This window comes from Cydia fagiglandana, chromosome 4, assembly GCF_963556715.1.
Source record: "Cydia fagiglandana chromosome 4, ilCydFagi1.1, whole genome shotgun sequence".
Classification (NCBI taxonomy): domain Eukaryota; kingdom Metazoa; phylum Arthropoda; class Insecta; order Lepidoptera; family Tortricidae; genus Cydia; species Cydia fagiglandana.
In genome coordinates this window covers 8,279,822-8,290,381 of record NC_085935.1, presented here as the reverse complement: position 1 = coordinate 8,290,381, position 10,560 = coordinate 8,279,822, and the positions used below count along the sequence as shown (strand labels likewise).

The 10,560-nt window shown below is 38.9% G+C and overlaps 1 protein-coding gene across 1 annotated transcript; it reads left to right on the top strand.

The window, feature by feature from the left end:
* The first annotated feature begins 103 nt into the window (after positions 1-103).
* LOC134663586 (NHL repeat-containing protein 2) lies at positions 104-9,973 on the top strand. Its single transcript, XM_063519991.1, has 11 exons — positions 104-347; positions 458-624; positions 930-1,089; positions 2,262-2,440; positions 3,127-3,274; positions 3,706-3,873; positions 4,871-5,029; positions 6,071-6,184; positions 8,023-8,127; positions 8,827-8,936; positions 9,010-9,973. The coding sequence occupies exons 1-11, from the start codon at positions 191-193 to the stop codon at positions 9,814-9,816; spliced, it is 2,274 nt and encodes a 757-aa protein (XP_063376061.1). The 5' UTR covers positions 104-190; the 3' UTR covers positions 9,817-9,973.
* Positions 9,974-10,560: the final 587 nt, after the last annotated feature.

The window sequence follows — 10,560 nt, the reverse complement described above, 5'->3', positions numbered from 1 at the left end:
ACAATAATTAAAGCAATTCTAATGATCTTAAATAGCATTTTAGTGACAATGACAGTGACATAGGCATGTCAAATAATAGTGTGTAGTTTGTTTTTCCAGTACTTCCAGCCGAAGTTAAATTGAAAATCTCAAGCAAGTAGCAGCTTGGAATGAGACTATTTGTGGTTTGCTTTTGTAACTTTATTTAACAATGGAGTCTAGCCCCTTAGACTATGTAGCACAGGCCTGCATGGACCTGACCGAGGCCATGGCAGCGGCGGGATCCGAAGCAGACCGAGACGCACTCATTATTAGCCATATAAAAAAAGTTTGGGCTGTTGTACCGCCTGTAGAAGACTTCAAGAAAAGTAAGTATTCTTAAGAAAATACTAAGTAATGGAAATTATAGACTAGAATAGCTTTAGTTGCTAATGAACTAGAGTTCACAGATTTGTGATGACATGTATTCTATTTCTAGACTTGGAATGGGTAAATGTATCGGAGCCGTTATCGCTAACCCAACACTGCTCTGAGAAGATTGTCATCTTGGACTTCTGGACATACTGCTGCATAAATTGCTACCATGTCTTGCCAGACCTGGCACATATTGAGAAGCTACACAAAGTTGAAAATGGGCTGGTTGTGGTAAGTAATTCATTAAACAAATGTATTGCATGCAATTAACAGTATTGGCGTACCTTTTTGTAATTTAATTGCTTGAAAAACTTTAAATTCTTTAAAATAAAAAATTGCGGCATTTTACTTGTGAACTGTAACTGTTTACCTGCGCAAGCAGTGTAGTGTGCTGTAAATAGTACATTTGTGTGTGTTTTTATTATGAGAAATATCAAGCAGTAGGAAAGGAGCAATTTCGTACAATATATATTTACCTTTAGTTAGAAAAATTCTGAATAAATACATATTTGATATTGATTAATTTTCTTTGGCAGATTGGTGTCCACTGTGCAAAGTTTAGTAATGAGAAGGATTCTGCCAATGTGCTGTCAGCTGTGCAGCGGTATGACATTCGCCACCCGGTGGTGAACGATGCTGACAGTGCAGTGTGGGAGGCCCTTGGAATTCGCTGCTGGCCTACTCTCTTAATTCTAGGTATTGTTAATTCAATTAGCTTTTATATGATATTGTTTAATAAAGTAAACATTTTGTGGAACTTCAATAGTCAGGCCCCCACAAAGCGAGCATACGCACAAGGCCATTCTGCCCTGCTTATTGTATTTGCAGTACTTGCATGAAAATCATCGTTTAAATAAAGAACTTATTCAAAGAGAACAAGATAAACATTTGCATGACATTTCAACTGCGATTACTGCATATGTTGTTAGCACGGCAGAGTTTCCTCGCGCACAAAACGGCCAGTGTAGACTCCCGCGTGCCACCTCGGCCGATGCACGTTTACACTGGCAGTTTTGTGCGCAAGGAAATTGCTTCGCGCGTATGTTCGCTCTGTGTGGACCTGGCTAATAACACAAATATCATGGGAAACTACTAAAAGTTCGTGTTGTTAATGAATTTATAGGGTTCCGGACATGTAACGTAAACAAATGAATTTTGAACATGGGGGCCACTTTTGGGGGGAAAATGAGAATACGAGATATTTTTCAAACTATATCGTGTTACACATCAAATGAAAGAGCTCAATGTGAGAATCTCAAATATATTTTTTTTATAATTTTCGAATAAACAGTTAAGAAGTAATTCAAGAAAATAGGCAAAATCTCCAACACTACTGGGTCTAAAATTTTGAAAAAAAAATCCGTTATATAGGTTTTTACCTATAGATGACAGGAAAACCTATTAGGAATATGTATGCAAGAGTGAGTGGGACTAATTACTTAGTTTTTGATCCGACCCCTACGGGTTTTTTAAAGGCAATTTACTAGCAACATATAAATAATACATTGTTAAAACTTTAGTAATGTATGGAACCCTTGGAACGCGAGTCCGACTCGGACTTGGCCGGTTTTCTTTTATGGGGCAGTATCTGTTTAGAGAGGTTGTTATTTGGCTCAAAGAGGTTTGAAATCACAGAGGTGAAACCAATTAAATGTTTGTATTACATAAGTACTTGAATTAAATATCAAAGTAATACAACAAAAAGTCTTTTTTGATGTACAATTTTTTTAAATAAATCTTAGAAATTGTGGAAATGAAAATATAATTTTACATTATATTTCACTGTGTAAAACAAATTCCCGTAGAAAATAATCATCAAACGTTAGAAAACATCTACAGATCTCATATGCTTTTATAAACTTCTGAAGGTCCTGGCAACAAGCCAATGTTTGTGCTGACGGGCGAGGGGCACCGCGACGAGCTCGTGTGGTTCGTTGGCGCCGCGCTGCGACATTTCAGCGGCAAGGTCGCCACGACTCCCCTGCCCATAGGCGTTTCCAAGCATGTGAAGCCTAAAGCTGATGATGTGCTGCGGTTTCCTAGTAAGGTTTGTATTTAGTTTTGTAATCACAATATGAGGGAAACAAAGATTACAAGTGTTATTCTTCCTCGGTCCCTCATTGCTAAGGATCGCGACCATGTATGCTACGTCTCCACGGTGTGCGATTATAGGCCATATGGGTCACGCACTGCCGCCAACCACCCTCTTCACTACATCAGACCATCTCGTGGGAGCTTTTGTGGAAGCGTGGGAGATTACAAGTACAAGTTAATATGTGTACATAATACATATGTCAAATTGTTTCTAATACTGGGCCTCAGAGCAAAGCTGAGGATAGATACATGAATGGACAGTATGGTGGAAAATGAATTTTTTGTTGACTAAATCCTAAAAAAACTGGGAGTATGTTTAGGTTTTAAGCACCTACTTATTTAGGTACCTTTTACGAGGTTTTTGTGACCTTGTCACCGTATTTGTAGATACAATGGGAGAGAGCTTACGATTGTCTATGAAGCAATTAATACTTTTTAACTAGAAATGTATGTACCTCCTAGTTGTTTCTTATTATAATTCGGACTGCCTACCGCGAACCACGTTTGACATGTTGCCTCCCTGTCGCACTTGTAAATTCGTAGGTAAGCAACAGGGAGGCAACGCGTCGAACGTGGTTCGCAGTTGGCCCTCTGAATATTGATTTTATTTTGATAATACATATTTTAAACATTTTGTAGGTTGCCTTGAACCCATTTTACAAGGGTCGTTCAGAAGAACCTTTCCTGGCGATCGCGGACACGGGAAACCATCGTGTATTGATAACGGACTGCTCGGGCGTTATCCTGAGGATCATTGGAGGTCCAGATCCTGGTTTCAAGGATGGCAGTAAGTAAAAGCCGATTGTTATTGCGAAATCTCTGTTGTAAATGTGAATTTTCCAAGACATAAGACCCTGTAATTTATTTTTTACGTGATTGAATAAAGTGTAAATAATACAAAAATATATCGTATGATAGCTTTTCGCCCATCACTCGCACTCGTAAATATTTGGACATCTAATAAGGCTGAAACCAAGAAATTGATGTAAGCGTAAAAATGGGGCAAGCAAGAACGCCACTCAAAGTAGACGTAAAAAATCATCCCATCAAAAACATTACATGTAAAAAGATGCAAGTCTCGCAACGCAATTCTTCTACAAAAAAGTTTTGAGATATAATGTGAAACCAAGTCGGCTATTTTAGTCAGTGCCAGGTGGTGTTTTAATACATAATATTATAATGACGTAAAAAAACATCCATTAAATCTTTTGTTCTCAGAGTTCCACGAGGCGGCGTTAAATTCGCCGCAGGGCGTGTGCTGGTTGCTCGGCAGCGTGTTGGCGGTGTGCGACACCGGCAACCACGCCCTGCGCGCGCTGCACCTCGACGAGGGCACCGTGGAGGTGCTCGCGGGCAGCGGCCAGCAGGCCGAGCACGGCGACCAGGGTCAGTGTAGTTAGTGCTAGTGCACGGCAACCACGCACTACGCGCACCTGGTGAACCAACCACAATGGAAGGTTTCACTTCTGAGAGTCAAATCAAGTATAGCAGCGGTCGGCAACCTTTTAGCAGCCAAGGGCCACATAGCAGTTAACGAAGTGGACGCGGGCCGCACTTTGTTAATATTTATGACTTTATCAGACATTGTCATTTGTAAATATTACATACAGAATAGCCAGGGAGTTGCCGACCGCTGAAGTATAGGGATCTGTTTTGAGGATCGGTAACCTGTTAATTTTATATATAGGTTTATTTCTTATAAGGGCCAAATCTTTTGAATTTACACGATTTTTTGAAGATGGTCCCGGGTTCGAATCCTGGTAATGGCATTTATTTGTATGATGTAACAGATATTTGTTCCTGAGTCATGGTTGTTTTCCATGTATTTAAGTATTTATATATTGTTATAATATTATCGTTGTCTGAGTACTCACAACACAAGCCTTATCAAACTGCACAACGGGACTTAATCGCGTATTTAAGTTTTAAGATTTACCTCCGACGTTTCGAGGACGGCGTTGTCCCCGTGGTCTCGGAGAAGACTGGCTCAAGTTGACATCAACATCTTCTAGCCGCGCGAGTTTTTCGAACACAACACAAGCCTTCTTGAGCTTACTGTGGGGCTTGCACATTTATGTCATAAAAAATATCGTATATTATTTATTAAATATCTTAAGAACGGGTCACTCAAGTATTTTAAGTCGAAAAACGCTGCGGCCCGCAGTCTGCGCCGGTCTGTCACCGTAAACGCAAGCTCCTGATGACACTCCTCGGTACGGACTCGGAGTGAAACATGTCGAGCGTTTTTCGACTTAAAATACGTGAGTGACCCGTTCTTAAGATATTTAATATGTCTGTGTCTCACGGAAGTTTTGTTATTAAAATGGTATATTATTTATTTATTATTTAATAAAGTTGTAATAATGTGTGTACATACTTGCAGGTGGCAAGTGCCTCGGGTTCCAAGCGCTGTCTTCCCCCTGGGACGTGGCGCTGTACCGCACGCCCGACATGGACATGTCGGTGCGGCCGCTGCTGCCCCCTCCGCCCCCGCCGCCCGGGCAGCCCGCGCCGCCCAAAGACGATAAAGAAGATGACAAAGGTAACATGAACGTTTTTTTTATTTTTTGCCATTTTTACATATTCTGACCTTTTTTGCCACTTATTTTGTGTTATTTCAGTATTGCGATCGCGTGTCAGGATCGCGAGCTCTTTTCATTCTTATAGGAGAAAAAAGTGTCCTAAAATTTCCATACACATTTCAAACTTTCCTTTTTGTTACCGCCATTCAAAGTATATGGGAAATTGGTAACACAATAGGAAAAAAACTCTGGTACATTTATTTATCCCATTAAGATCGAAAAAGCTCGTGATTTTGAGCAGAAATAACATAAAAGTAGCAAAAAAATGTCACAATATACATATAAAAATAGCAAGAGATAAAAGAAACGCTCATATACCTAATTTTTGTTTCAAAATTCAACCACTATTTTCTGAACAGATTAACGATCTTTCGGTAATGTCTCTGTGATATTGCGCAATTCTGCAAAATGTTGCTATTTAAACTTAATATATTCACTCACATTATAGACGGGTCTAACGCGAATTATATTCAATTACCTTTATTTACCGACGTTTCGACACAGGTTTCACTGGTCGTGGTCTACCCCAAACTTTTCCATACACTTTTCGTCGGGTAGATGCACAAATCTCTGTTTTGACATTTTGCTGGGACAATCAGTCAGCCGCGACCACGACCAGTGAAACCTGTGTCGAAACGTCGGTAAATAAAGGTAATTGAATATAATTCGCGTTAGACCCGTCTATAATGTATTCTAACTTAATATATTCACTCACATTATAGACGGGTCTGACGCGAATTATATTCAATTACCTTTATTTACCGACGTTTCGACACAGGTTTCACTGGTCGTGGTCTACCCCAAACTTTTCCATACACTTTTCGTCGGGTAGATGCACAAATCTCTGTTTTGACATTTTGCTGGGACAATCAGTCAGCCGCGACCACGACCAGTGAAACCTGTGTCGAAACGTCGGTAAATAAAGGTAATTGAATATAATTCGCGTTAGACCCGTCTATAATGTGAGTTATCATCGTTAAATCATCGAACTTTTGTTTTAGAAAAAAAGGACGAGAAACGTCGAGTGCTGCTCGTGGCTTGCGCTGGCTCGCACCAGATCTGGGCACTGTTCCTGGACACCACCATCTGGTGGAAATACAAGACTTTCACTGAAGGTATTGAAGAGATAGAGTATTTTGACTAAGATTTTTTTAGTATATTAAATATATTAAAAACGGGTCACTCATGTATTTTAAGTCGAAAAACGCTCCACATGTCGAGCGTTTTTCGACTTAAAATACATGAGTGACCCGTTTTTAATATATTTAATATGTCTGTGTCTCACGGAAGTTTTGTTGATATTTTTAGTGTTAGTTTCTTAAACTGTCACTTATCAATATAACGAGCGTTTTTCGACTTAAAATACGTGAGTGACCCGTTTTTAATATATTTAATATGTCTGTGTCTCACGGAAGTTTTGTTGATACTTTTAGTGTTAGTTTCTTAAACTGTCACTTATCAATATAACGAGCGTCTTTCGACTTAAAATACGTGAGTGACCCGTTTTTAATATATTTAATATGTCTGTGTCTCACGGAAGTTTTGTTGATATTTTTAGTGTTTGTTTCTTAAACTGTCACTTATCAATATAACGAGCGTTTTTCGACTTAAAATACGTGAGTGACCCGTTTTTAATATATTTAATATGTCTGTGTCTCACGGAAGTTTTGTTGATATTTTTAGTGTTAGTTTCTTAAACTGTCACTTATCAATATAACGAGCGTCTTTCGACTTAAAATACGTGAGTGACCCGTTTTTAATATATTTAATATGTCTGTGTCTCACGGAAGTTTTGTTGATATTTTTAGTGTTAGTTTCTTAAACTGTCACTTATCAATATAACTCCACATTGAGTCTTTATACTGGAGTCAGTTATGTAACGCTGCCATACATGACCCAAAAAATTTTTATTAAGCTATGAGCTTCATCACATCTGATATTTGAGTAATTCTAAGCATTTCTAGCCTGAAGTGGGGGGGAGGGTGGGGTACAAAGACGGCCGCCATCCGTCATCTTTAAAAAAAATCTACTCTGATCCTGGTGGGTACTAGGGCAAGTTTGGTATCATTTTCGTATAAACCAAAGACGTAGAATTCATTGCTGATATTTGTTTTTTCAATTTCATAGTAATTTTACAAGAAAAACGTAAAAAGGTGAAAAATTTGGTTGGAGATTTTTGCTACGCGGAGCCGAAACTACAAAAGATAGAAAGTTGAAATTTGCACACTAGATTACATTTATAAAGTGTACAAGAGATAAGAAGCGATTTTGAGAAATTCAACCCCTAAGGGGGTTAAAAAGGGGATGAAAGTTTGTATGGGGTTCAAGTTTTATTTTAAGCTAGGAATTTGAAACTTCGTATAACGATATATTATTAAAATACAAGAAAACTAATTTCAGCGTTTTTGAAAATTCATCCCCTAAGGTGGTGAAAAAGGAGTTGAAAGTTTGTATGGATATCAAAAAAATTTTCGAACGCGGGACTTGAATCTTTGTATTTGGGGATATTATTAAAAGACAGGAAAAGTAATTTCAGCGTTTTGTAAAATTCATCCCCTAACAGGGTTAAAAAGGGGTTGAAAGTTTGAATCCATTACAAATCCGAGTAGACACACATTTCTTATTGCCTCCCAGGCTTGAAATGCTTAGAATTACTCAAGGAACATATGTGATGAAGCTCATAGCTTAATAAAAAAATTTTGGGTCAACTTTATAACTGCTTCCGCTATTAGCTTTTAATCACTTCGAACTAATTCGCAGTAAGCAACATGGGCAGTACCTATTTAAATTAATCTAGAGACTCGCTGCCAAAAGTCGCAGAACTAAAGTACGTCACTGGACGTTTAGTTAACGTTATTCCGAATAATATGTGTAGGGTTCATGTGTGTATTATAATTTCAGTATGAAACTGAGCTTTATTGCAGTGAAAATAAAATGTATTTTCGCTGTATAGGCACCTGCGTGTGTATCGCGGGGTCGGGCGCGGAGGCGGCGCGCAACAGCGCCTACCCCAACACCGCGGCCTTCGCGCAGCCCTCCGGCCTGGCGCTGCGGACTGGTAAGCTCTGCTATTCTGTACATTCCACTCCATTTTCAACGCGTCCTTTGTTTGTAAATACTATAGATAACTACTCTGCGTTGAATTGTTATCAACTCGAAACGTCCTGCATCTACTAAAATCAATAAACTAAAAAAAATACTTTCACGTATCTAACTAACAATAATCATGCTTTTCAGCTTTTTGTTTCAAGAGGTAATTATTAACGAAAAAAAAAGAATAGTTCAGCCGAAGTACTTTTGAAAGTATGGTCCAAAATTTAGACATGATTCACATGATATAAATAAACGTAACTGTATAAAACCAAATAAAATATTGATTACTAGGTTATGAATTGCAAAAAGACATAGTAATTCTGTTTGTGGCGATTTTTTCGTTTACTAGTCTTCATTTACCTTTATTCTGCGTCATTTTCTAAGATTGTAGTGGAACTAGATAATACTAATTTAGCAAAAGAGTGATTTGAAATATTATGCTTCAAATGTGCACTCACGATAAACTATCGTTTATTTACGGGTTAGTTTCATTTGCACAATTATTTTTATTGCTTGCTTACGCCATAGGTATTATGATATTAATAACCTACATTTTATTGCAATTAACTTTTATATGCTGCTTATATTATTTTAATATGTATGTTCTGTGCATGTACCTACAGTTAATTAAATGTTCAATATGTATTTATATTTATTGTTTTAGGTTCAAGTCCGGAGATATTTATTGCGGATTCGGAGAGTTCATCCATAAGGAGGCTAGCTCTTTCCACGGGACAGGTCTCCACGCTCTGCGGCGGTGACAGAAACCCTCTGGTAGGCCAACAACCACACAGTCATGTTATTGTAAGTTAGTTGAAACCATGCTGAATCTGTTTCTTTGTTCTAGAACCTGTTCGCGTTTGGAGACGTAGACGACATCGGCCAAGAGGCGAAACTTCAGCATCCACTTGGAGTTGCTTACTGCGAGTCGAATAAAACCCTCTACATTGCAGACTCCTACAACCATAAGATAAAGAAAGTCGACATCGGCCTGCAAAAGGTGACAACCCTGAGCCCCACCATGATCGAGACCACGGACCCCGTCAGGTTCAACGAGCCCTCAGGGCTCTCGGCCAGCGCCGACGGAAAATATCTCTACATTGCAGACACCAACAACCACAGCATTAAACTCCTGAATCTAGCCAAAAATGTGTGCCAAGAGTTCAAAGTCCGACTTCCAGAACCCAAGTTCACGGAGCCTGAGAATTTAATACTGTACAAAAACGACCTGTTTGTGAATAGAAAGTGCGGTAACCTTATTATTTATTTCAACGTAAGTTTAGACGCGGACACGAAGAATGTGAACTTCACGCCGGGTGCGCCCCAGAACTGGCACGTGTGCGTGCGAGACGACAACAACAAAGACGTCACTTTAGACGACTTCGAATTCGTAGACTGCCCTCATAAAGGAACTAAACTACCCGGCAGAGTGGAAATGAAGCTTAAACATAGGACCAGTAAGACTCATTATCGCTTGTACCTGAGTTTCCAGACCGCGCTCTGCGATGCGACGGTGTGTTTCTCTCATGCGTTCACCATCAGATCGACGATCCTAGTGCGGGACTCCGTGAAGATGGTGGAGTCATACAAAATCACTTGCAAGGTGAATCCGGTGAATCGGACGGATGCCAAGAAAGCTTCTAATAAATCTTAAGTTAGTCTAAGATACAATTACACATCTTCGAGCAAAACGCACATAAAAATATTATTTTTAAGTTTAACCTAGTAACTGAGATGTTACGTATTTTTTTACGGTAATGAATTCGGTGATTGTTGATTTATTTAACTAAAAATACATTTCGTATTACAAATCGTATGGAATTTTATTAATTCTCCTTCATTTCGAACTTATAGTAAACCAAACCGTGGACGTGTATTACTTTTAGACAAGTTTTTCGCTCATGAAGAAATATGTTAATTACAACATAATATTTGTCGGCTTTATTTTACATTTTAGCCTGAGGAAATACTCTGCATGTATGTACTGTCGACGTCAAAAATATGTTTACACTTTGCCACCTTACTCCTGTGTAATGGCTCCTCTACACGATGGGCCAACGCCGCCCACTCCAAGGAACGCATTTATGCGTTAGAGTGAGCAAGTGATATTGCTATCTCATTCTACCGCATGGCTGCGTCCCTTGGAGTGGCCGGCGTTGGCCCATCGTGTAGAGGAGCCATAATCAATAAAGCGATAAATGTAAACATTTCTTAGACGTAGACTGTAGATAGGTACTTACAAATGATTATTTATGAGAATATTATAAACAAACCTTTCATTTACAAAACAATTAAAGAATATAGAAGAGATAGCTCTGTGTCTGTTACAGCTGTTCGTCTCAACAGGTATTCTGTACCCTCTTACAATAACACGAAGGATAGTGACCGTGACCTTTTA